This window comes from Chenopodium album, chromosome 19, assembly GCF_948465745.1.
Source record: "Chenopodium album chromosome 19, dcCheAlbu1.1, whole genome shotgun sequence".
Lineage (NCBI taxonomy): Eukaryota > Viridiplantae > Streptophyta > Magnoliopsida > Caryophyllales > Amaranthaceae > Chenopodium > Chenopodium album.
This window is the reverse complement of record NC_137852.1, coordinates 10,804,697-10,831,299: the sequence shown is the minus strand read 5'-3', so window position 1 is coordinate 10,831,299 and position 26,603 is coordinate 10,804,697. Positions and strand designations below refer to the sequence as shown.

At 34.9% G+C, this 26,603-nt stretch overlaps 3 protein-coding genes, 1 long non-coding RNA gene and 1 pseudogene across 8 annotated transcripts; 2 read left to right on the top strand and 3 right to left on the bottom strand.

Annotated features, from left to right (window-relative positions):
- Positions 1-10: 10 nt before the first annotated feature.
- LOC145595974 (cryptochrome DASH, chloroplastic/mitochondrial-like) lies at positions 11-11,020 on the bottom strand. Its single transcript, XM_081652402.1, has 13 exons — positions 10,585-11,020; positions 3,744-3,883; positions 3,425-3,649; positions 3,181-3,306; positions 2,944-3,018; positions 2,618-2,734; positions 2,469-2,515; positions 2,305-2,381; positions 2,094-2,169; positions 1,616-1,685; positions 1,392-1,515; positions 966-1,015; positions 11-524 (listed from the first exon to the last, which is right to left on the bottom strand). Exons 1-13 carry the CDS (start codon positions 10,898-10,900, stop codon positions 306-308), a joined length of 1,662 nt encoding a protein of 553 aa, XP_081508528.1. The 5' UTR covers positions 10,901-11,020; the 3' UTR covers positions 11-305.
- On the top strand, positions 4,326-4,934 carry LOC145595975 (uncharacterized). Its single transcript, XR_014103054.1, has 2 exons — positions 4,326-4,491; positions 4,591-4,934. It is a non-coding gene; the product is annotated as an uncharacterized LOC145595975 (long non-coding RNA).
- A 1,234-nt stretch (positions 11,021-12,254) lies between the features above and the next one.
- LOC145595972 (short-chain dehydrogenase reductase ATA1-like) lies at positions 12,255-14,907 on the bottom strand. The gene is made up of 3 exons (XM_081652401.1): positions 14,801-14,907; positions 13,436-13,686; positions 12,255-12,853 (listed from the first exon to the last, which is right to left on the bottom strand). Coding segments are annotated over exons 1-3 (807 nt in total). The 5' UTR covers positions 14,803-14,907; the 3' UTR covers positions 12,255-12,299.
- Positions 14,908-15,479: 572 nt separating this feature from the next.
- On the bottom strand, positions 15,480-18,606 carry LOC145595971 (pentatricopeptide repeat-containing protein At3g61360 pseudogene; annotated as a pseudogene). The gene is made up of 2 exons (XR_014103053.1): positions 18,486-18,606; positions 15,480-17,116 (listed from the first exon to the last, which is right to left on the bottom strand). The product of XR_014103053.1 is annotated as a pentatricopeptide repeat-containing protein At3g61360 pseudogene (transcript).
- A 1,216-nt stretch (positions 18,607-19,822) lies between these two features.
- On the top strand, positions 19,823-26,107 carry LOC145594657 (putative RNA methyltransferase At5g10620). Of its 4 annotated transcripts, none has more exons than XM_081650992.1 (8): positions 19,823-19,956; positions 20,047-20,090; positions 20,333-20,475; positions 21,918-21,984; positions 23,672-23,749; positions 24,199-24,344; positions 24,566-24,637; positions 25,603-26,107. In XM_081650992.1, exons 1-7 carry the CDS (start codon positions 19,902-19,904, stop codon positions 24,603-24,605), a joined length of 573 nt encoding a protein of 190 aa, XP_081507118.1. In that variant the 5' UTR covers positions 19,823-19,901; the 3' UTR covers positions 24,606-24,637; positions 25,603-26,107. The 4 variants fall into 4 exon arrangements, with proteins under 4 accessions (XP_081507118.1, XP_081507116.1, XP_081507117.1 ...); XM_081650990.1 differs by lacking the exon at positions 25,603-26,107 and adding an exon at positions 24,737-25,307; XM_081650991.1 differs by lacking the exon at positions 25,603-26,107 and adding an exon at positions 24,752-25,306.
- The last annotated feature ends 496 nt before the right edge of the window (positions 26,108-26,603 follow it).

Genomic DNA, 26,603 nt, shown 5'->3' with positions numbered 1-26,603 from the left:
GAGAAAGCTAGGGTTCAAAATTGAAAAGAGAATGATTATTACTGAGTTTGACTTCGTTGATCATTCTTAAATTAACTATTTTTGCATGTCTATCATATACATGAGAATTAGTTATACTAAACAAAATTTTTGGTATCTCGTACATATATTATAGAACATTACTTCAATTGGTTCACCAAAAAAATGTAACTTTAGGTGTATGTAAGAAGACACGACGAACAATAGGTATGTTTTAAATCTCTCACCTAGTTTCCTACTAATTCTTTCATCTTTATTTTTCTTTAATAGGTTACTTTGGCATCAATTTATCTTGTAAAGTGTTTGTTCCTCAGCCCGCCAGTTCTGTTGTCTCTCCGAGAAGGGCCAGCTTTTTGGCCACCTTGTTTCCCAGTGTTTCCAAACTTAAGGGGCACAATAGGTTTAAGGTATGAAAACCCTGGAAAGTGGCGTTTATCCTTGGGTAGCCGTCTTAGCTCTGGTAACCAATAGGCTACATACTCGCCTTCAGGGTCATAAACCTGTGCCTGAAAATCAAATAGAAGCAAGTTCCCTTAGAATGTCAGCAATGTTATGTTGGCATGATATTCTTGCGTTCTTTTGCTACCGTAACCTATAAAATATAGTATTGTGTGAAGTACATTGCTACTTGCTAGATCATTCTGTTCTGCTAGTAGTTGAGACCATGAACTGGGATTGTTTCAAAAACTATTACGATATCCCATTTGTTACTATAAGGGCCTATTCTGATTGACTGAGCTGAGCTGGACTGAATATTTTATAAGAGAAGGAAATTAAGAACTGAACTAAACTGAACTGAAAATAATCTGAAGAGAACAGGGCTTAAGTCTACAAACCCTATAAAGGTTAAGATGAATAGATGATCATGTGTTTACTTGTCGAAAAAAGCACTCTTTATACTCCGTACTTATTATTTTGTATGGAGGCTTGAAATTTGAAGGTTATACCTGTTTGGGAATGCTGAAATATCTATCTTCCCTGGGATCATTTCCAACACCTGCATACACAGCATCTCACAGAAACTTTAGTAAACTAAAATTTACGACACATGGATATAAAGAAGTGGACATAGCGCGGATAGATGAATAAGCTGGTGGAACACCATCTATCAGAATGGCCTAATCTTTTTGTAAAATTCACTATGTACATCAGAATCATTTTCAGATAAACATGGTTAAAGTGGAACATATCCGGATGAATTTGCACTCCATATTATTAGATGAAAGTGATTAGTTTTGAACAGAAGAACATGACAGACATGCACTCATGCAGGATAAAATTCCCTGGAGACTGAATGTGGGGGTAAACTAACATCAGAGAAATGCGACAATGATTGTACTTCTATGATGAAGAGAGAAGAAATAGAAAAGCACCTGCTCCATATGTCCAGTTTCCATAATTAGAACAGGGATCATAATCCAAGAGGCACGTCTCAAACCATTCTGCCCCCATACGCCAGTCAATACCCATATCCCTTACAAGAAAAGAGCAAACAATCTAGCAGCAAAATTCCAATGTCTCAATTAGTCTATATACACATGAAAACATAAATGAATACAGCGAATAACAACAAGTTTCAGGAGAAGTTGGAATTTACCTGTCTACCTCTGTTAGACATGAAGCCAGTAGTTGCTAATTCTTTCATATTTGCATCTATTAGAGGGTACCTGAAATGTTTACAATAGATGTGAAATGTTTTGACCAGAGTACCTGACCACCATGCAGCAAAAAGCATAAAAGAATTAAATACTCATATGAGCTGTTTTTTCATGAATTATACACCACAATTCAAGAATCAATCAGCCACACATTCAAAACCAGGCTCAAAAAGGAAGTGCAACTGGTGTGTTTGTATGCAATAGACTAAATTGCCACACAATTCATAATGTCACCCCATTTTGCATAAAAGTCAGCTTCAAAAGGTGCAACATTCATGTGATTTGAGGTGACATTTACAAAGTTTCAGGTGTCTAAGCCCATTTTAATACTCATGCAAGATATACTGGAAAATAATAGGTAGGATTTGAGAATGCAGTAGCTTGGGGAAAATAGCAACTTGAATGAAAATTGCATACCCAGTTTTGCCGTCTCTCCATGATTCAAACAATGCGGTATCCTGGCTCCATTTGTTATTCAAGTGCCTAGGACCACCTAAGGGATAGGCAAGGAAATGAATTAAGAATGGTTGTATAACCATCAACCGGGCCACACTTGTATTATCAGGAGTAAAAAATGAAGTCTAAATGTTCCATGCATTTCATTGAGAGCTAGAATTTTAGGTAGTACCCAAATGGAAAATAGAATTTCCGTATTTGATTGATATAAACCTGAAGTAATCTCTCCAAATCAATTCGAATAACACCCTGAAATCATATTGAGCAGTTTAGAAACAAATTCCTTGTTAGACAAGCAGTTCATATGAGTATATAACTAGTAAAAGGAACTATTACCAGTATGATGAATCATTAGCGATCCTCTCTCTCTCATACCTCTTGACCTATAAAAGTATAAACATAAAGTCATTCTCCATATGTTATATTTTTTTCACATGGCCTAAAGAGACTGAATATTTAGATAGAGAAAAGGTTCAATACTCAACCTCCTCGTATATGAGGCGTGGAGATAAGCTTCCACTAGCCAACCATGGAGAAAACTTTGTCGAGTATTCAGATCCAATCATTCCATTCCTAGTCTCCTTATATGTTTTCAATAGATCCTAAACATTTCATATATTATGTGAATAACAAATCATCCCATAAATGGTTTCTTAAAAACAATTGTCATAGTAACATAATCTGCTAAAACAGCAATGTAACAACACATGTATATTCTTCTTTATATGGTAAGCAACTAAGCATGCCTGCATGCATCTTATATGCTTGAGGTGAATGACATATCTGTCAGCATAATTTCCAAGAAGCTTACCTGTTTCCAGAAGTATTCATGAACTCTGCTGAGTGAAGCGCTTTCACCGCCAACAAATACTAGACCTTTGTCTACCTGTCACATAACAAGAAACAGGCCATATTCCGTCACAGTCAGGAAAATGAAACAGCAAAAGAAGGGCTGGGATGGTGTCTTTTCAGGGGGTCGGGGGTAAATGAACGCTTGTGAATTCAGTAGACATGTAATTTAGTTACACTTGATACCTCAGTAACATACCTCTTGATTATGTAACCCTAACTGGTCAGTAGGCGGAATGGCACCCCAGTCTTCAATTTCAGGAGGAGGGCCAAGTGACGAAGGAATCTTGATGCAGGCTCTGATTTTGCTCTTGGATTCAATGGACTGTAAATTCCAACATATATAATAATAAAATAAAAATTGTAAAAAAAAAGGGATGAACAAGAAATGACCAAAACAACTAGTGGAGGATGTTTCGTGTCAAGTTTTAAAAAGACCTTACCTTACGGAATTGTGTGTAGACATCAGGAATGTCTCTTATATTAAAGGGAAGATCATTTTTATGGTACAAAGTAGCTCCCCAAAGAAGTTGCAATTTAGGAGTCTTTGCTGCATTTTGGGCTGTAGATTGGCCTACTGTTGATGGAAGAGATACTTTTTGCAGACCTTTATTCACCCGTACTTCAACATTTAGCTCCTCGCTGCATGTTTCCTTCTGAGCATATATCTGGTAAAGCCAAATTGAAATTTGTGTTATCTAAACAATAAAATTAACCAAAAGCAGAGGACAGAAGAAGATCAAATTAAGGAAATATCTTAACTGTGTGAGCTCCAAATGTTTCTGCAAGTGCAGGAAGAATTTCCTCAGGTTTCCCATGTTTAATCAACAAGTTTGAACCATGCTTCTGCAAGTTCTTTCTCAAGTCGGCTAAACATTCTATGAGAAACTGTGCTCTTAATGCTGTCACGTAAAAGGTGAGCCTGACATTAGATACAAATCACAAGCTGAATCCTTTTTTAAAATGTTTTTTTTTTTAAAATAAGTGTAATAGAGAGCCTCCTTTATGTTAACTTTGAAAGAAATAGCATTAGAGAAAGCAGCTCATAAGTTTTCCCTAAAAGTAAAGTGAGCATACAATAATTTCCAGTTATTTCAGCTTTGTAAAGCTCTAGAAACTTGATTGCATGCAGTATACAAAATCATCAACAAATTTCAGCAAAAGTCCAAACCAAATACATGTAAGACAGATACACGTAGGAGCAATAAAGAGCACATTGTTTGTTAACATTCATGCCAACTATCGAAGCCTATCTTTGATACTTCATCTTTTCCATAAAGTCGGCCATAAAATAGAAACACAGCCCAAAGCATTGCAACATTAAAGCAAGTTAGAGTTAGACCAGTGATACGAGGAACGTGGGACGTTAGGGCGAATCCCGTCCTGAGTCGTTCGTTCCGAATCGCGGAACGATCGCGTCCCAAATCGCAGCGGTTCGCGTCTCAGATCGGTGGTCATGGCGTTTCCTTTTTCTTCTTCAAGTGTTGCAAAATTAAGGCACTTGTCACAGGTTTTTCATCAAAATAAGTTAGGGCTTTTATTTGAATGATGAAATCGAGTGTTCTGCTGTGCTTGATTTTGATTTTTGTTATATTTTTCAAATTTTCAGATTCAAGGAAGGTATGAAAAGGAATTGGTCGGGGAGTTCAAAGGTTGAAGACGGTTTACAGTACAAAACGCACAACTGTTGCAGTACTCTTTATTGGAGTGGGGGCCATCATCTATTTTTTATTAATTTATTTTTCATTTATATATATTTTTTTAAAAGGTGTGTGGTGTGGTTGGCTGGTTGCACATGGGAAACTAGCAAAGATTGAAATTTTCAACCAATATTGAATTTTTTTTAGTATCAGTGCACTGGTTTTACAAGTTACTAGAATAAAGTACTTCGTATTAAAGTATTACTTGTATTTTGATTACAAGAAATTAAATTTTAAATGTGTTGGTGCAGCCCTCCTAAGTGTATTACTTGCATAATTTATACGAGGGTCTATAACAAAGGATGATTCTCGTCAAAAATAATAATAACAAAGGATGATTAAAATACTTCTCATCAAAATAAAAATTTTAAAAAATAACTAAAATTTTAAAATACTAACCTATAACTAAATAATAATTATACTATGAATGATCGATAAAAAGGATATATATGATCGTACTATGCGTGATTAAAATGAACTAATTAATCATACTATGAATGATCGATCGAAAAAGGATATGATCATATATACTATCAACATTTGATCAAAAAGATAAATGACTACACATGGAATGACACCTATATAATAGTATCAAACTATGAATGATCGATAAAAAAGAATTGATTGTACTATGACTAATCGATAAAAAGGATATGATCGTACTATGCGTGGTTGATAAAAATGAACTAATTATACTATGATTGATCGATCGAAAAAGGATATGATCATATATAATATCGACATTTGATCAAAAAGATATATGACTATACATAGAATGACACCTACATAATAGTATCATATACTATGAATGATCGTTAAAAATAAAAGAATTGATCGTAGTTCGTACTATGACTAATCGATAAAAAGTATATGATCGTAGAAAGTATAGTGTTATACAATGAATGATCGATAAAAAGGAATTCATCGTATTACGAAACATCGATAAAAGGTATATTATCGTATATAGTATGAGTGGTCGATCAAAAAGGATATATGAACATGCATAGTATGTCACATACATATTAGGGTTATATTGATATATATACTATGAGTGTTTGGTAAAAAGAAATTGATCATACTACGACAGATCGATAAAAGGTATATAATCGTATATACTATGAGTGGTCGATCAAAAAGGATATATGAACATACATTTTAGGGTTATATTGATATATATACTATGAATGATCGGTAAAAACAAATTGATCATACTACGACAGATCGATAAAAGGTATATGATCGTATATACTATGAGTGGTCGATCAAAAAGGATATATGAACATACATTTTAGGGTTATATTGATATATATACTATGAATGATCGGTAAAAACAAATTGATCATACTACGACAGATCGATAAAAGGTATATGATCGTATATACTATGAGTGGTCGATCAAAAAGGATATATGAACATACATAGTATGTCACATACATTTTAGGGTTATATTGATATATATACTATGAATGATCGGTAAAAACAAATTGATCATACTACGACAAATCGATAAAAGGTATATGATCGTATATACTATGAGTGGTCGATCAAAAAGTATATATGAACATACATATTAGGGTTATATTGATATATATACTATGAATGATCGGTAAAAAGAATTGATCATTACTACGACAGATCGATAAAAGGCATATGATCGTATATACTATGAGTGGTCGATCAAAAAAGATATATGAACATACATATTAGGGTTATATTGATATATATACTATGAATGATCGGTAAAAAGGAATTGATCATACTACGACAGATCGATAAAAGGCATATGATCGTATATACTATGAGTGGTCGATCAAAAAGGATATATGAACATACATAGTATGTCACATACATTTTAGGGTTATATTGTTATATATACTATGAATGATCGGTAAAATGGAATTGATCATACTACGATTGATCGATAAAAAGTATGTAATCGTATAAAAAGGAATTGATCGATAAAAAGGAATTGATCGATATGGAGTACTATGAATGATCGATAAAAAGGAATTGATCATACTACGATTGATCGATAAAAAGTATGTATAATCGTATAAAAAGGAATTGATCGTCTAAAAAGGAATTGATCGATAAAAAGGAATTGATCGATACGGAGTACTATAAATGATCGATAAAAAGGAATTGATCATACTACGATTGATCTATAAAAAGTATACGTGGTTATATATACGGAGTATTGTATTATACGGAGTATTATTTTATAATATCAGTTTATAATATTAGTGGGAAAAAGGATCAAAAGGAAATAAAGGAGGTAATGAAGAGACGTATTCATTATTTCAATTTTCAATTTTCAATTTACAGAAAGCTTGAAGCTCAAACGACATGCCCATTCAACTACTCTACAAGTCTATCATCTATATATTCAATGTCTATTACTCTGTTTCAGTATACAAAAATACAAAACACATCTCCATTAATCAAAACAAATTCAAGCACCCAAAAATGCCTTTTGGCAAAAACAAATCCAAGCAAAGAAAGCCCACTGAAACTTCACAAAGAAACCAAACACAAAATCAACCTTCAACAGAAGAGTTCGATGATTTGGAAAATGAAAATCAACCTACAGAAGCTGAACCAAATCATGGAGTGCCCACTACTGACAATAAGCAAAAACCTCTATTAGATGAAATTATTCCAATAGTGGGAGGAGAGAAAGGGAAAAATGCAGGAGGAACGAAGAAATGGTCTTGCAAGCATTGCAAAAAATCATACAGCAGCTCATACACAAGAATACATCAACATTTTTTTGGTAGTGTTGGGAAAAAAGCAGAGATTGCTCGATGTACTGTGGTGATGGCGAATAGAGAATTGCTTCAAAGCATACGAAAGAAAGTTGAGGAGGCTGAGCAAGCAGGTATTTCCCCATCAGTATCCAAATCGAGTATAAAAAATAAACTTCCAGGAACTAGTAACACTCCTATAGCAGATGCATTTGGTATTGTTGAGCGTAATGATGTCGACAAATCGATTGTTCGTTTTCTTTGTGCTAATGGGATTCCATTCAATGTATTAAGAAGTCCAGAATTTTCTACTATGGTAAAGGCCTTGATCCATGCTCCAAAGGACTACAAGCCTCCATCGGCTGACAGAGCAAGGACATCCTTACTAGACGAAGTTAAGCGAGATGTCGAGAAAGAATTGGCCCCAATTAAAGACACTTGGACCACACAAGGAACTTCAATCGTTTCCGATGGATGGACGAATGTGAAGCGTGAACCACTAATCAACGTGGTTGCATCCAATAGCCGCGGTTCTATGTTTCTATATGCGGATGACTTCACAGGGGTGGAGAAAACGGGGAAGGCTATAGCAGATTACTTACTTGATGCAATAGAAGAAGTCGGGCCGTCAAATGTTCTGCAAGTAGTAACTGACAATGCTGCAAACTGCAAGGCTGCTGGAAGAGAAATAGAAAAGGTACACAAGCACATTTTTTGGTCCCCTTGTGTCGTGCATACACTTAATCTAATCTGTAAGGATATTGCTACTGCTTTTCCATGGGTTAGTAACACGTACATTAAAGGGAAAAACATTGTGAAGTATTTTTTGAATCATACTCATGCTCATGCTATCTTTAAATCACAATCTGGACTTGGGTTATTGAAAGTAGCAAAAACAAGGTTCGCATCTCATTATTTGTTGTTGAAAAGAATATCCCAATGTAGGGAATCATTAGCTGCTACAGTAGCTATGAGGGCTTGGAAAGATTGGGTCAATTCAGGGGATGAGAAAACAAGAGAAATGGGAAAAGAAATTGCTGCCACTGTAGGGGACGAAGACTTTTGGGATGAGGTTGAAAATATTCTGGCTATCACTAAGCCAATTTACTTGATGATTAAATTTGCTGATGGTGAAGGACAAAAAATGGGAGAGGTGTATGAAAAAATGGATTGTATGATTGGAGATGTTGGAGACGTAATGAAAGATAATAAACATAGAGATGATATGAACAAAATGAATGAAATCTTGGTATCACGTTGGGAAAAAATGAACATTCCCATGCATTGTTTAGGATTTGCATTAAACCCTTTTTTTTATGACTCAAACTATTTGCAAACTCCGGCTCCGGGAGGGGAGGCTAGGCGAGCACCGAATTTTGATAAGGAAGTTGTTGATGGAGTTTTAACAGCATTTGATAAAATAGGGGAAACTGAAGAAGAAAAAAGAATGTTACGCCAACAACTAGCTAAGTTCCAAGCCAAAGAAGGTATATTTGGGTCACTTGCTGCAAAAATAGATGCGGTAACAATGTCTCCTGTTTCTTGGTGGTCCACTTATGGAGCGGAGACTCCTGAATTAGCTGAGATTGCAATCAAAGTTCTGTCACAGCCCATTAGTAGCTCGTCTGCGGAGAGGGTGTGGAGCACTTATGCGTTCATTCACAATACAAAGAGAAATCGGTTGAATTCCGTTCGAGCTGACAAGTTGGTTTTTATTCATTGTAATGTTAGATTAATTTCCCGTTTCACAAGCAGCTATAAAGAAGGCCCTTATAGAAAATGGGATATTAATCCAGAGGATTCATTCATAGAGAGTTCACCACTTGCACTTGAGGATATGAGATGGAGAGATGATTTACAGGAAGCTAATGCCACACCTATGACATTTGCATGTAAGAGGCAAAGATATGGAGATTGAAACCTAAAAATATTTTGATGATGTAAGTTAGAGTTGAGACTTGAGAGTTAAGCATGTGTTAAGCATTTTTAGCTTTGTTTTTTCAGTTTTTATGTAATCAGATTTTGAGATCGAAATGCATTAATGGTTATTAATATTTTAATTTTATTTAAATACAATTTATCTTTGTTTTTTCATTTTTTTATTTTAAAAATATATATTAAACTAAACACCAAACGTTCCCGATTCACTCAAGGTAGCGTTTCCCGTTTCCGTTTCCGTCCCACGTTTCGTATCGAATTTCGTTCCTTGTATCCTTGAGTTAGACATCTCCAAGATATACTTAATGAAAATTACTTAGAATTTCTCTATACATCACCTTAGTTGAGTTCTTCCACCAATAAGTGCATCTTTCCATACCTATCCATCAAGGCAATGCTACCTACTCGCAATCTTTCTAAGCATCCACGCCATATCCTTGGCTGAAAAAAATTATTCAGTCTAGCATTGGGCAAATTTCCTCTAAAAGTACAACAACAGTTCATACTCCAAACTTTCCATCCAACTCATTTCCACAATCAGCTATACATGTTAAAATAATCTTCTAACCCTCAAGTCTCTTAATAGCAACAACCACACTAACAAAGCCCTTACACTAATTAGTACCCACTAACCCACTCCTAATCTCTCTCAAATTGTTAGAAATTATTGAAACCCCATTGTTGTGCTCATGTGAGTTTCCTAGAGAAAACACATTATAAGATAATCTTTGTAAAGCATCAACTACACCATCTTATGACATACTGATAAATTTTCAAACAATATGAATTGGGCCTGGGCTACCCGAACAAGGAGGAGGAGAGTTAGGTCCACAAACAAGGCTTTTGAGCTTCCATACTAAAACCAATTGGCAATAGTAGGAGTTACTCCTCTACCTTATAGAGTGGAACCACCTCTCCTCTTTCTCCAATGTGGGACACTCATAAGTGGGCTACAATGGGATTCAACACATACTTCGAACAAGATTGAACTTTTTTTTTATATGTATAAAGCTTCAAGTACCAGTATTGTAGACAGGATTTGATCCCCAGAAAAATTAAAAACATATCTATAGACTAAGATGAACCCACATCCAAAATCCATACAAAAATCAAAAATGAATAAACACCCACATCACAATCTTACAAAATTTCCTCCATTAAAACATCAGAAACCCAAAAATTTAACTTTCAACAAGAATTACATGAAAGAAGCAATCATACCTCCAGTTTTAGGAAACCCAAAACTATAAGTAGTCCCAAATAGGCGAGGATCAACACAATAAACAGGCAGAACAACCTCAGAAGAAGCCCAAGCTTTGAACAATGCTTCATTATCCAACACTCTCAAATCATTTCTAAACCATATAATGCAAACCCCTTTACCATTTCTCTTATTTTCAGAAGAAAGATAGTATCTTTGGAAAATTTGCCCTGTAATTTTATCAAAATCATTAGTTTCCAAGGCTGGAACTTTATAAATTACTGATTTTTGGGGTGGTTTTGATTGAATATTTTCAGAATTAGAGGTTGAATTCATTGCATAAAATTGTTTTGTAATGTGATTTTGGGTGAAATTGATAAAAATTGAGGTGGGTTTTGATGAATTTGTAAATTTTTGTAAGGAGAAAATTGAGAGGGAAGAATTTCTTAATATGTACATTTTTAAGTTTTCTGTTTTTAGTGTGAGGTAGGAGAACAGAGAAAGGTGGAAGAGGAGAAGATGAGAAGTTGACACGTGGAAGTGTTTTTTAGTTAGTGATGATTGATGATGTGGAGCTTTTTTGGCCTATGGAGAGGTTGATTTTGTTATTACGATTTGGATTAATTACTTGTACATTAATGTTGTAAGGGTGATGCTACATTGCCATGTGACAATATCGTAGTCCGTACTTTTTGGTTCATAACATGTACGTAGATTGTTTGATTCATAAGTCATAATCTATAGTATTTGGACTCGAGTACCCAATTTCGACACGGATACGTGTTCAAGTGTTTGACTTGATTTTTTTTGTGAAAAATATTCCTTGATTGTGAACTAAAAATGAAGTGTTCAAATGTCATATTCATGTCCGAGTGTCAAGGATTCGACACGAATACTTGAGATGAAATGAAGAGTCCGTGTAACATAGGTCATGACACTCATAATCTATTATTCAATATTAATCATTCATATTAAATACTACCTCCGTCCTTAAAAGAACGATCCATTTGGCCTAATTTTAGTCCCAAAAAGAATGACTCATTTGCATTAAAACTCCCACCAATTTGCAACAATATTTATGCAAAATTAGCTTCCCCATATATAAATTTGATTTTCCATGTAATTTTATTACTTTCTCTCTTTATTTTTTTACAAACCCCATGTAAATTTATATTTTCAATATACTTTTACTTCTTTTTATTTAACTTTCTTAATACCCGCGAAATCAACCCAAATGAGTCGTTCTTTCAGGGACGGAGGGAGTATTTTTAAACCAAATTTATGATCAAATCATGAAAACCAATGAAATAATTTTAGGATTAAAAAAAAAAAAAAAAAAAAAAAAAAAAAAAAAAGCAAAATGAATTTTTAGGGTACTCGTTTGGGAGGGAGATAAGGGAACTCTCTCAATTGAGTCCCATATAGGAGTATGAAGTAGGGAGTGATGCAACTACTCTACCATCCAAACCTTCTTCCCCTTCTACATTTACTGGGAGCAAATAGAACAGGTTCATGAAATAATCCTCGATTATTGCATTTGTAGACAGCATAGAAGCAAAAACTTGAGTAATTGCTACTATATACAAAAAAGAAGTGACATGCATATATATATGATACAAATTACTTCTTTTGCTATTATTAGCTTTGAATTAGCTTAACCAGAAGTTTAATTTTGTATCAGTTACAACTGGAATACATGCTATTTTCTGCAGCTTACTATAGGCCATACAATTTACTAGACCGATTTTGGGTCTTGGTACATGTGAACCATAGTAGTGCTAGCTTCAGTGTAACCCCCATCAATCACGAGATTATGCCCAGTAATGAATTCAGATTCATCAGAAGCGAGGAAAACAGCAGCTGCAGCAATGTCCTGGGTTTTCCCACCCCTTCCTGTCAGTAGACTGCAACTTTTAGCACTTATTTTGGAAACTTCTTCTGCATCAATGTCCCCAAGGAACCTCCGATAACCACTAATGAGCATATCCGTAGGAACCCCATGAGGAGAAATGCAGTTCACTCGGATACCATGTCCTCCAAGTTCACATGCTGCACTCTTGATCAGGCTCTGGATTGCACCTTTTGACATTGTGTAGGCATGTGAGGCTAAGCCTCCCATGATTGCTGCTGAGCTAGAGGTACATATGATGGAACCGCCTATTTTACTCTCAATCATGGCACGGGCTGCATGCTTGATCCCATGTACTACACCATACAAGTTAACTGCAACAATATTTTTTACTTCTTCCATGTTGACATTGGTGATGCTCCCATCTGCGCCAGATGTGCCTACAAGAACATTATGGCCATGCAAGCTTATGGAGTATTTGATGAAGAGAATTTAGCAATATGTAAATCAATCATGATTAATTGAGTTTTACTGATTGCTAAATTGTAATGCTATATGCTAAACCTAAAATAACTAACTCCAACCTGATTACTTGACAAGAATTACCCAACTCTAACTCAACTAGTACCTGACATCAACCTAATTACAACCAGTCCGGCCAGTAAACTAAGATGACTAATGTAGATTGAGCTATCCGTATAAGACAAAACCGATCTAAAATTGAACCGAAAACTCATTAATCAAACATGAGTACATGCTCAAACCATATTGACGCGAACTGAATGCATGTTTGTGTGACTATACTTGCAAAACCATTTACTTCTTAGCTATAGCTGCTATTTGGTACAAATCACTAAACTAGACCTTAAATAACCAAAAAAATGACCTCCCTTTGAGCAATAACTAAAATATGCTTTCAAACTAGAAAGTAGAAAAAACAGATGAAAAAAAAGTTTACATGCTCCAGAACTCCAAGTAATTTGAACATGTTAGCTAGAAACTATTCTCAATTACGTACCTACCTGCATTATTGAATATAATGTCAAGACGGCCCTTCCATGCCAAAGCTAGCTTCACTGCTGACTCTACATCAGCTTCCTTAGAGACATCACAATGTATGTAGCGGCCTCCTATGGAATCGGCGAGGGCAATGCCTAGCTCATCGAGTACATCAGCCACGACTACATAAGCCCCATTTAAGGCAAAGAATTTTGCTGTAGTGGCTCCTATACCTTTTGCACCCCCTGTTATTATTGCAACTTTACCCTTCAACCTAATATGTATTTAATCATAGAATTTTGTGAGTAATTTCTCATAAAGCGTACATGAAATAATCAACCAACTACCTTTCAACTAAATAAAAAGGTTTTTTTTTTTACATCCAATTTTCCAAACCTTACTATAAAGGGCACAAAAAGATTACACTGCAAATATGCTACAGTCTTTGTAATGAAAATCTTACATTGAAGGACATACTACTACAAACCTACAGCATTAAAAAAAAATCAATATATATTTTCATTTCAGTACAAACAAATAGTAAAATGATTTTACATGCTATTGCAAGTTTGGCATAAGATACAAAAATACAGTACTAATAGTAACAATTATAAAAATTAGAAAGGGGGAGCCCTTTTACCTTTGTTCTCCACTGCATTTGGTGTCATTAGCCTCCATTTGGATTGGTATAAATTGATTCAAAGTGTTAATATATTTCTATGTATATAAGATAAGGAATTCCGACAGAAAAGGAAACATGAAAGATTATGTGAAAATGTCACGATCTTTAGATGACGGTTTTTCTACTCCAACACACGTTTCCCACTTTTACAACAACTCCCCTTATTCCTATTTTTATCCAAATTTAGAAGGATATTTGTTTGTATTCTATTTCTGTGGGTTATCAAATTCTTAACCAAAACACTCATCACCATGCGTCCATGCACAAGATGATCATTAACAATATAAATTACTGAAATTATACTCTTTTCTGTAGCTCTCTTAGAATTTCCCTTTTTTTTTTTTTGTTTTTTTTTTTTTGTTTGTTTGTTAGAGGTTAGAAGTGTTTGTATTAACAACAATAATTTATCAATTGTTAGGTCACCTCCATTTTTTTTTTTTTTCAGACACCGTATAACTAGAAGGTATTTTGGACAATTCAATACAAGAAAGAGACAATTTTTAAACATCTCAGAGTAGTAGTATATAACTTTTCATGAGTATGCAACATTGTCTTGGAATAATCATGCATTTGTTTAAATATTTCAATTTAGCACCCTTTCTTAGGAAATCATTATGGATACTACTATATACTGATACAAAATGGAAAGTGTAACTGATGGGTGGAGTCACAAGGCTCAGACAACACGGGAAATAGTCCAACTTACATTGCAGAATCAAGAGGATCACCTTCCAAAAAGAATCTCCTAGGATTTCACATAGCTATGCGAGTTCATCACATTGAGTGTCACAGGGTCACAGCAGAAGATTAACCAGAATACTCAATTATATCAAGCGGTAGGCAGGAAGTTGTCACGACAGGTCGACAGCAGCGGACACCATCTGATTTCAATCAAGCAGCACATTCAACTAATGGCACCAAAAGCCACAACTGAAATCAGAACTCTGCAGCAGCATCACGCAACTGATCAAAACAGAAGTAGCTCCTCTCTGTCAGCATTTGACAGACAAAAATTTTCCCAACACTTTTTCGTATCTCACAAAATTGCTCTGCTGATGATTCCAACTCGTATGCTTTAGTCATGTACTCCTATTCTTTCTGGTTGAAGAATAGGCACAATCAAACACCATTAGGATTGGTATTGAGCTCATGCACCTGCCTAGCCCAAAATATCCTACCCTTATTTTCAATAAACCCTCAAAACCATGTCAGAGTGGATGTTACTAACATCATTCATAGCTTTAAAATCAAATAAGAATGATTTCATCTTTTAGTTAAGGCAGCAATCAGATTGTTATTTGCAATTTCATTACAATATTTTCTCTGAAGCATTTCTTTCTTGGGGGATATTCTACACAGCATGAAGATCACTCGGGTAACACAAAGGTATCTCAACAGAATGAAGTAGACAGTCCAAGAGCATGTCCCCTTGATGGGGGATAAACACTACCCAACTTCTTAATCATCTCATCAAGGTTCTGCAGTTTGTCTAATTCACCTGCTTCCCGCAAAAACCTCTCTAACATGTGGAACACTGGTTTTCCCATATGCCTTCCTCTGTTTAACATCTGTTTGGCACACTCAAAAGCTTCTTGAACCCGCCCGTGCGAACATAAACTTGTCACCAAAAGAGCCAATGCATGGTCGTGAGGACAAGAACCCTTTTCCATCAAGTAATTCCACAAATTCAAACCTAAATCTAGATGGTGATTTCCACAGAAGAATTTCATAAGCATCACTACTGTACGGGTCTCAGGAATAAAGTTTAACAATACCATTTTTTCGTAGAGACCTCTAACAGCCTCGATGCCATTTGACTTCATTAAGCCATGGAACAGGGTATGATACGTTATGCCATCAGGAGCAATTTGCTTCTCTTCCATTTCATTCACCAAGTTAATGGCATATTCCACCTGTTTACATTTCACAAGAACACTTATCATTGCATTATAAGCCCCAACATCAGGGTATAACTTTCTTATAGGTAGTTCATTGAACAACTCCCATGCCCGAGTCACATTTTTAGCAACACCAGCCCCATGAATCAAAGTAGTGACTGTTTCTAAAGTTGGAGAGCAATTTGTACGTTCCATATCATGAAAAAGTCTCAATCCATCATCAAAGCAACATCTCTTGCAGTAAGCATCAATTCGGATATTATATGTGATGTTATTAGGCTTGAAACCTCTTTTTACCATCTCATGGTAGAATAATTCAACTGAAGTTATATCGCCTGATTCCTTGAAACCCAAAAGCAAAATGTTCATGGTCTTAGTGTTTGATGGGAATCGTGAATACATTTTCGTAAACACAGATTTTGCTTCCTTCATCTGTCTTTGGGAGCAAAATACACGAAGCAACACATTGAATTCGTCAATTCCAAATTTTCTTCCAACAAATATGTTTTTTTCCATTCTCTCAAATGCACCAAGTGTGTCTTCATAAGTCTGAAACTTGGCAATTTTAGATAAAACAATACTCATTGACTTGAGTGTCAGCAGGGAAGGATCTATTTTGACAATCTCTTCCATCACTTCCCATGCTTTTTCAAAATACCGCATTCTTGTAAGAATGTGCAGAATCTTCTCAATTGCATCTGGAGTGGGAGAGAAGTTGGAATAGTGAAGGGTGAACTTGAAGAACTCAAAGGCTTTGACACCATTAGTATTGGCAGCAAAAAGTCTGCCAAGGACATTCTCCACAAATCTAGCTGAAAGGTTGGAAGGCGGAATATGGTGAAGGAGGGTAGGCTGAAGCGGTGCCTCAGGAAATGGATGGTCATTTATCATTTTAGTAATTCTCTCAATTTCTCTGTCATTTTCTGGAAGAAGATAGGTCTGGCTGGTTGACTTAAAAGCAATAGCAAGATATGCAGTGTTCTGGTGATATCTGATCAAATGCCTAACACACCTTGGATGGAAGAAAAGAAGCATTCTCTAATTTACCTGAGTAAAGGGCACACATAAATATCCAGACTCTCTTACTTCCATGAGAAGGAAGAAAGGCCAGCAACTTCGGTAACCTGATAAGGAAATCATTAAAAGTTATCACATTGAGAGAATTTTATTTGAAGCATATGATGCTACTCTCACGAGCAAGAAACTTCAATAACATTCTAAAAATAGAAAATCCCACTAGCTAAATATCTACAAGACACGAGACTTAAACATATAGTTATACCGAAGATTGAAGAATATAGTGTCAAATAATGTTCAAAATGCACAAAAACATAGCAACTCAAGAATTTGCCATGTGACATGTAACATATTAGATATCAACACCGGATTTTGAATCCTTCCTAATTGTGCTTTGAAGCTAGAAGTTTTGCTAGATGGAGGATCAGAGGCCACCACAAGAATCCAATGACTCCAATGATTTTTGTTCAATATTCAATTCAATTCAATATTATCACATCCATAAGCTTTTGGCTGATACTAACTAAAATTAGCTATACTTTCATATCATTTTCCCCAAAGAATACAAGGGATAAAGCAAGCTGATTGCTCACTAATCCACTTTAGTCCTCCTAGACAACTAATTAGTTAGAGGCTATATGTCGCTCCACTTACGACAAACATATCCTGCTATTCTTGTATATGCTTATAGATACGCTAAGGCAATAAGGCATTTACAGTTCTCCCTACCCTACACTAAGTAATTCGTTCACACATTTAATTAACGTCTCATTGGCTAAAAAATTAGCACAAGGGCACAAGCTAGGCAAAAGTGTCAACAGCAACTGTCAACTAATGGGAAGAAGCCCATATTCTACAATAAGGAAGCTCTAAGAACAATGATTTTCAGTAATCGCAATACTCGACAACCAATTCCAATGCAAATCAATAAAAATCATTATTAAGAAGCCCATATTCTACAATAAGGAAGGCTCTAAGAACAATGACTTTCAGGAATGCAATACTCGACAACCCATTACAATGCAAATCAATCGCAACCGTTATAAACATTTTTTTTCTCAGGAGTCTCTACAATTACAATGATACAAGATTCACCCCTAAATAGGCCCTTCCCTGAGCTAACTCGAGAGGGGCGGTCGCCCGGGGTTAGGAGAAAAGGTACAATTTCATACATTCATCCTAACATTGAAGGTTTGTAAACAAAAGTCAGCACCAAATTAGCAACAAATTTTGATTCAATTATCAAATTAGGCTCCAATATTCACATAAAATCTTCTAGCTAAAATACATCAACAAAAAAAAAACAAAAAAAAGGATCAACTTTTATGATACTGTATTTCATAAGTTCAGTAATAATAAGCAAAAGTTCAATTAGAAGAACCCTAAATTGAATATACTGACAATGAAATTAACGATAAACACTAGGTTGCGAAATTTATATTCGATCAAAAAAGGGATTAAAAAAAACATCTTTACCCCAGAATCTGCTTCAAGGGAGAGAAAGCGCATAAGCTGCTTCAATGGAGAAGTCGGAATGAGCTTCAATGGAGCAACGATTAATACAGAGCAAAAAGTGAAGAAGGGTGTAACAATTTCATGGGAATTTTTTTGGAACTAAACTAAACTGAATTGAAATGGTGGAAAATTGGGAGTGGATGTGGACCGAGGTGAAATGAACCGAACTTAATATTTGCTCGTCACGGGACCGAGGGTTTGATGGGTTCGGCTTGGTAGAAAGTTTGGTGAACCATAAGCGAGCACACCTAACAACCGTTCCAAAACGATAGTTCACATAACATGAAAAGACCGCTTAAAAGAAATGTATCAATTCAAAAGAACACAAGTAGAACTATAGAAAAAATCAAGGTATGTGCCAAAAAAGTGGTTACGAGTATTATATTTTAACTATGAGAATCCTAACTCCTAAGTGCTCAACGTAGAGTAACAATGTATGTTGAATACAGGGGTACGTACAAAATCCATTTTTTTTTTTTTTTGGAGGGTAGGAGAATTCTCTTATAACTAGGAGGAAAATTAGGATTTGTACTTTTTTTGGGGTGAGAATCAAACACCTCTCTTGCAAGAGTGAAAGGAGGATCTCTAACCACTAGACCAACCTTGATTCTCACACGGGTACATTACTAGATATTAAAATGTGCATTCGATATACTCCGTATGAAATAATGAAATACTACTAACAGTTTTGTTGAAGAAATATTACAAATAAATACTACATGTATAAAGAGTTAAAATTCATATAACATATCTAAATCGATCCAAAAATCAAACTAGAGTTTGGCTAATGTTGGAGTTATATGGGTCTTAAAAATTAGGTCTAGACTCGTGTGAGTCGAATAAATTTCAATTTGGCCTTCAATCTTTCAAAATGGATGAATTTGATATCTAGTCCAATGATTTCGATCCAGTTTAATATTGGACTTGTGCATAGCTCGAATATGCCTAAAAGTTGTGAATATTTATTTATTTTAATTTCCAAATTACTATCCATATCGATGTAAAATCGGTTATAAACTCACTTCTTTTTAAAGAACATTATTTCAATTAACGATTTCACCAAATAAAACCAACTTCTATACGAAGTATATAGTAAGTTTACTTAAATGATTTCATTATGATAATACTCAGCAGTTTACATTAGTTATGACTCTATGAGCCTATGATTAGTGATTGCAATATCCAACCTTTATCTCAAGTAGCGTTTCTAGTCAAAATTTTATTCCGATAAAGACACTAGACATGAGTCACATGACTCACGTTAACTAGATTATGTAGCGAAAAAAAACAAATTTTAAATTAATTCATACGGAATTCTAGTGTACTAGTAGTCGTCTACTCTTCTAAACTTGGATTGAGTGATATTCATCATCGTTCATGGCAGTTACAGTGTTAGTTCGTCATCTCCCCAATATCGTAATTAATTCATCAGGTTAGCTTTATGCTTTTCCCTTCCAAATTTCCATTCTACATTTGCCCTTTTGTTTTCTTTTGAATTACAATGACTTTGCAACTGCTACAGATTCCCCAAATGCAAGGAAATGCAAATACACTGGTCAATCTGTGGTATAATATCATAACCCCCCTTTTCATTTCTTTGATTTTTACTGTTTAATATGCACATAATTAGTTACCCTTTAGTCATTTGTTGTAAAATCGATTAGGGTTTTCCTTATTTTCGTTCAAAATCCAATCTTTTTCTGAATTTGAGCTACACCCATTAAAGTATTAAACCCAATTTCTTTGGGATACTGAATAATTGATTTTTGATTTGAATTTTTTGTGGTTTTGATGAATTGGGGTTGCAGAGAGCGATTCCGATAAGGGTTTTGACAGTGGGGAAGAAGCGTGATCGTGGGGTTCAGCTCATTGTTGATGAATATAAAGATAAGCTCCAACATTATTGTAGCATTGATGATGTCTTAATTCGCTCTAATCCTAAAAATGCGCGGTATATTGTTCTTCCCTTTTAAGTTTCACTTAAGTTTTTGTTTCTGCATTGCTTTAATTTTGTTATGCTTTGGTTGAAATTGTATTTCATGCTAGTTTCTGTATAACCATTATGATGTCAAGTAGCTAGTGGTTTATTACTTGTATTTGTAAGTTGTGCTGCATTCGTTGTTGTTTTTTCGATGTTGTCATTAGACTCATTTTCGCGATATGTTATTAGTTTTTAATGGTCGGGAATGTGTAGTTGAAAGGCTTAGTTTGAGCTCTGCAATGGCAAACTAATCACTTGATATGATTAACAGAAATGTCCTTGCACAATTAGCCTTCAATATTGACAATTCTCATACCGTTGTATGATAAATGGAGAGAGCATGAGAAAACGGTTGAACTTCTTTCAAGATAATTGGTTACTGAACTTTATTGCCTCCTATGCGTTATATGATTGATGTCAAATCAACTTTATGATTTAGTCAAGGATTATGGAGAAATCAATTCTACTTTATGCTATTGGCTTTTGGACCTAGTGAAGGTGTTTGATCTGTTGAGCAGGAACCCGTTTTCATGTCTGCTTGAATACACTCATGTTGCTCAAATACTGTGAACATGAAGAGGATGTTGGTTTTGAGAAATGACTTTACAAAGAATTTTCCCTGTTTCTGTTTATAAGCTGCTAACTTCAGGAATTGTTACTGGGTTTCTTTGATGCCATAGAGAGCAACTGAGAAGCTATGAAATCCTAGTTACATAGCATTAGTTATCAGTGGCAGTTTAATATAATACAAAATCTGAAGTAAACGGGAATAGTTTGATATTTCTTCTTAGGGAATCTTCTATGGTTTATTTATACCCATGCCACAGTGCCACATAGCATGGCTCACTTTATTTTGTCATAAATTTTCTTTTCAATAACTTTAATTTTCATGGGATTTTGTTAATTTGATAATCTCCAATGACAATTTTTCCCATATTAGTCCTCCAAAAGCAATCGTAATGCTTTTAGTGAGCTCCTTCCTTCTCGCTCTTTCAAAATTTTCTTTCTTTCACCTCGTCTCCCTCCAATTTTGAGATACTCAAGCAAAATTCTTTCCTTCAATTATGTTGCTTATGGTGCATTTGGTGTAAATTACTCTCCTCCTGACTAATATGTATAACTTTTGGTGATTAATTTTTAGCACTTTCGTTTTATTTCACTTGTGCTCATGTTGCTCACTTAACAACAGTTTTATTACATAATCAAGTGCTGCAGTCTTGCCAATTTTTTGTCAGAATTTAATTGTGTTTGAGATTTTCCAAACAAATCCGGTGCTCGTTTCACAAATCCTTACATGACATACTTAGTGAGTAATGTGTTTACGAGCAGATTCCTTACCTGAAGCTGTCACTAGTGTCACCTTCCAGTGTGCTAATTAGAATTTAAAAGTTATTTCCTTTTGCCTAATTTAGGGATGTCAAGGCTCAAATTGAAGAAGAAGACTGTGCTGTTGTAAATCTCATCAAGTCAAATGATTGGGTATAATATTTTCCCTTTTCAAAGAGGTGTGGGTCGTAGGGAGGGATTGATCTGCTTTTGATAGGACAATTATGTTCTGTAAATTTGTCCATGAAGCTATTAGATTGCTACATGGCATGCCTTTGCTGGAATGAAGATATTGAGTAAAGCTTTATAATTTATATCGTACGACTTCCTTAAATTTTTGTTTCCCTTCCTCTCAGGCTTTCAGCTGTCCTCTGTGCTTGTCAGATCTCTGTTTTTAGATTCATGATTTCCTGGGAAGACTACTCTCAGAGTTTATGACTGTCATATTTCATTTTTAAAGATCACTAAGGTAGCATTCTGTGACCTAGTTGTTTTTCCTATCTGCCTGGATGTATAACTACTAGTAAATTGAGGGCCAACCATTATATTGGACCTTCCCACCCCCCCCCCCCCCCCCCCAAGGGAAAATTCCTTTTTCCAAAACTAAAGAGGTCTAGAATGTCATATGTAGAAGGCTTCCTTTCAATGTTTCCTTCCATAGAGTCTCCTTAAACTGCTTCCTCCACCATGATGTACATAATTAAGTGCTCATATTCTTTATCCATCCTTCACTAGTCTTTACATGGTTCGATTATGTTGGATGCCTTGGTGACAGTCTTTACTCTTGCCATTCCTTCAGGGAACAATGTTATGAGAGCTAAAATTAAGCTACTTTAAAAGAGCTTTTTTTTGTCGACAGTTTGATGACAAAGAAGTATTTACGTCCACCGGTTTTTTTAGTTGCAAAATTTGACTTTTGCTCTACTTATTTTAATGATTTGACCATGCTATTGTTACAAATTGGTTGTTGAATATGAAAAATATGGAAAGGTAAAATTGAGCTTATTTGGGTATGTCTTCTAATTATATATTCCTTGTTTTGTTTTCTACAGTTCTCCCTATAAAAGTGATGATATAATTGTGGAATGCTAAGCTAACCAATTGTTTAACTTAATAATATCCTAATTTCCATATAATAAACCAAACCAATCAACAATAAGTTCTCAATATAATATCACCACTGTAGACTTTGAAGTAAGAGACATGTAAGAGAAGTAGGTAATTATGTTAGTCATCAGCGAGATGACATTTATTTTCTTCTATGAAAGAGTAGAACATATACGAAGTATAACCATAGACCAGTAATTCATTTGGAGCTAAAGACTTCTACATGTTGCTGTTCTGTTAATTAACATGTTCTTTTGAAAGTCTAACTGAAATCAAAGACATGGATGTCTACTACTTTTTCTATATCAAAGAGGTGCTAAATGACAATTAAATCTGCAATATCTTGCTATTGAAACTTTAAACTTAATGCTTATTTCCCATTTTGAATGTCATTGCTTTTGATCAAGATAATTGTTGTATCATATATAATTGCCTTTATATAAACCTGTTAATAACTTTTTTGTTTCTTGTAATTAGTTTATCCAGATTTTATTGGTGCCCTTTATGGAGGTCAGAATGTGAAATGGCCCATAATCATGGATATATTGCTCAATCATGTTATGTCTATTGTCCACTATTGTTTTTCTTTCATTCATCTGACAATGTGCATTTAATATGCATTTAATATAGTTGAGGGTGAGGCTGTTTCCTGAAAGATATAAGTTTTTGGTGCATGTGGATTCAACTGGCTTGTTCTGATAGTTTTTCTTTGCTTTGAAATGTTTGCTACTAGGTGGTGATCTTAGATGAGCATGGTCTGGATGTTAGCTCAGAGCGGCTAGCTGAGCTTATAGGAGATGCTGGGTTAACGGTATAACTTTTTTCCCTTTTAAGCTGAATCTCTTTAGCTGATATTAACCGTTGTACATGTTACCTATAATGAAGAGATTGTCAAACGTTAAGTGTTGATTGCATTCAACTACCCTGCAGCCTATGAATGCTATTTATTTTTAGAGTTTCCTTTGATATGTACATAGAATTGACAAAAGGTAAGGCATCTAGCTTGGCAAAATGGCAAGTATGCTGCCTTCCACCTTGATGGCTAGGTTCAGCTACTACCTGTATATTTTAAGAGTCAGCTGGTTGGTAGGCCTAACCCTTTCAGGCTCATTATTGGTTTGGTGATTTCTCTCATTCTTTGGCATGAATTCTTAGTCTTTTCACTTTTTCAGTATAGGAGATAGGAGATATTTGCCCATGATGAAAGGTCTAATTTAGCTTCCTTTTTTTTTTTTTTTTTTTTTATTCTTATTTTTGTAGGGAGCTTCAAAAATGATATTTTGCATAGGTGGTCCTTATGGTCATGGAAGACAGTTACGTCAACGTGCTAATCTATCAATAAAGCTATCATCATTGGTATTGAATCATCAGATTGCCTTAGTTGTGCTAATGGAACAATTATACAGGTTAATATATAGCCAATTTGTTAACTTAAGATTGCTGGTTTTGATTACTATTTTAAGCATCTTGATCTACTGAAGCTTCAATTTATATTATTTTTGTGACTGACTGATGTGTTTCCAATCTGGAGACACAAGCAAACTTGCACATTCCAGTGAGCAAGCTCTTCTTAGTTAGTCCCTCTTTAATTATTAATTAATTTTTTTAAAATTTTTTATATGTCCAGAGCATGGACTATTCTCAAAGGTCAGAAGTATCATCACTAGGAATCTGCCATTCTACCTGAATCATTGTGCAGGTACAATTAGAAGTAACATTGTCATTCTAATTTGAGAATATTTTTTTTAACCTCATTCAAATTATTTTCTATTGGTCATAAAACTAATCAGAATCTTAGAATAATATGCACTAGATACAAACATTGATAACATAGTGGACTAATGGAGTGGGATAAAATGTGCAATTGGTTCTTTTTCCTGTGAAGAGTCCTTTCGTCCCGTAGCCTAAAGAGGCTTCTCTATTGATGTGGGGAAACCATGAGATGGGTCAGAGATCGTGGAGACTCTCCCATCCAAATGTAGCAGTAGTTGCCCTTTGATCTTCTATTGAATATGCTTTTGCAATAAGCCCTAATCTCTCTTGCTGCCAAGTATAAGGAAAGCTATAAAGGGCCTGGATCAGAACAGCCAACTCTGTCAACCACAAAAAGCAATGGCTTCTTCATTAGCTTAAGATCGGGACCTTTAACTCCTAATGTTCATGTTGCTAAGATGATTCTCCCTAGAAATGGGGCACTTGGTCATGAGAATTATTAATATATTGGGTTTTGATTGTAAGCCTTTTATGCAAATTCTTTTGCATATTTCTTAGGTAAATGTCCTAATTAGAATTTGAAATGCTGCTTTTTGTATTGCCCATATTTTGTTTGAACAAAAAAAAGGTCTCTGTATACTTTTGTTGAAAACTATGATTCAGTTACCATCAAACAAGTTCATAATATCGAACCTGCATGTTGTTGGAGCTTACAAATATGCATTGCGAAAATATTGCTATGTAAAGATTTGAACCTTTTAATGCCATTCTGAGATCTATGCATAGCACAATATCACATTAACATTCACTTACAGCTTGCTTAAAGGCCAAACTGCCACACCCTAAACTTTTCTCCTTTCTCCTCTACTCTGCACCCCCATTATGATTTTGGTGTTTATAGTCATTATTTCTTCTTTTTCGTTGAAACTAAGCTACGATTTCTGGTTGCAGAATCTTTCCTGCTATCTGAAATCGAGTAACTTCTAAAGTTGGTCTTTCATGTAACCAATATCTGCTGAATTCAAACCTGGGACATGAGTTCATAAACAAGGCAAAAAAGCACATGTTAAGATAGATTCAGCGGTTAAAAGAAATTGCAACTCTGTTACTGCAAGTAAGTTTGATTCTGATGAATTTTTGGTTCCAGGAAAGTGATACTAACAGCATAATGTCATTGTGTTACTTAAATTTTGAATGAGCTAGAAGTGGATTAGATATTGATGAAGGATAAGGGCCTTTTCTGAATGCCTAAACTTGAGGACTGATTTACTTGTTTAGAGATTTTATTGGGTATATTGACACTGATTTGTATTGTAGCATCGCATTGGGTGTTTGGAGAAGGATAACGAATGGGAATTGTTCAATTTTGCTGCTCATTCAGAAAGATGAGGAAATTTGAGTTAGTCTTTTTTTTCATAAACTTTTGAGTTTTGTGCTTTTTTTTTCCCCCTAGATGAGGAAATTGTAAAGTTAGGGGATTGCATACCTTTATCATGGTATTGATAAAGTTTCTTCATAAAACTACGCATAAATTCCCTGCCATTATCATAGCTAGTTTTAAATGCTCATGTCATGTGTTTAACATTTCAAAAACATGTATGACAATCTGTATGAAAGAAAATATAAAAAGTAAAGGGCATTTAGGCATTTTAGGTGGATATTAAATTCCTCTTGTAATTTAGTACGTATGTAGATTTCATTTAATATGAAAGTTTGTAGAATAGATTGCATACTCCGTCTGACCCTTGAATCCTTGATGATTGCCTTGTATATACTTCGTAGTATGTATCTAAGGGTGTTTTGAGCTTATATTATACCTCACAACTTTGTTAACCTATATGGCTACATGCACATCTTTGTACATGCTTTAAAGCGAAAATTGAAGTATAGGAATTAGGACAATCTTTGTAAGGACGGAGAAAGTAATAACTTACAAGTTGGATCGCAATTCA

Excerpts from the sequence above, each read along its gene's own strand:
- LOC145595974 (XM_081652402.1), bottom strand. The coding sequence starts at position 10,900 with ATGAATTCAACCTCTAATTCTGAAAATATTCAATCAAAACCACCCCAA. Across the intron at positions 2,170-2,304 it reads AAATTCTATTTTCCATTTGG|GTGGTCCTAGGCACTTGAAT; the intron begins GTACTACCTAAA and ends CCTATCCCTTAG. Across the intron at positions 1,516-1,615 it reads TGTCTAACAGAGGTAGACAG|ATTGTTTGCTCTTTTCTTGT; the intron begins GTAAATTCCAAC and ends TTTTGCTGCTAG.
- LOC145595972 (XM_081652401.1), bottom strand. Across the intron at positions 12,854-13,435 it reads CATTATATTCAATAATGCAG|GCACATCTGGCGCAGATGGG; the intron begins GTAGGTACGTAA and ends ATGTTCTTGTAG.
- LOC145594657 (XM_081650992.1), top strand. The coding sequence starts at position 19,902 with ATGGCAGTTACAGTGTTAGTTCGTCATCTCCCCAATATCGTAATTAAT. Across the intron at positions 19,957-20,046 it reads TATCGTAATTAATTCATCAG|ATTCCCCAAATGCAAGGAAA; the intron begins GTTAGCTTTATG and ends CAACTGCTACAG. Across the intron at positions 20,476-21,917 it reads TCTAATCCTAAAAATGCGCG|GGATGTCAAGGCTCAAATTG; the intron begins GTATATTGTTCT and ends TGCCTAATTTAG.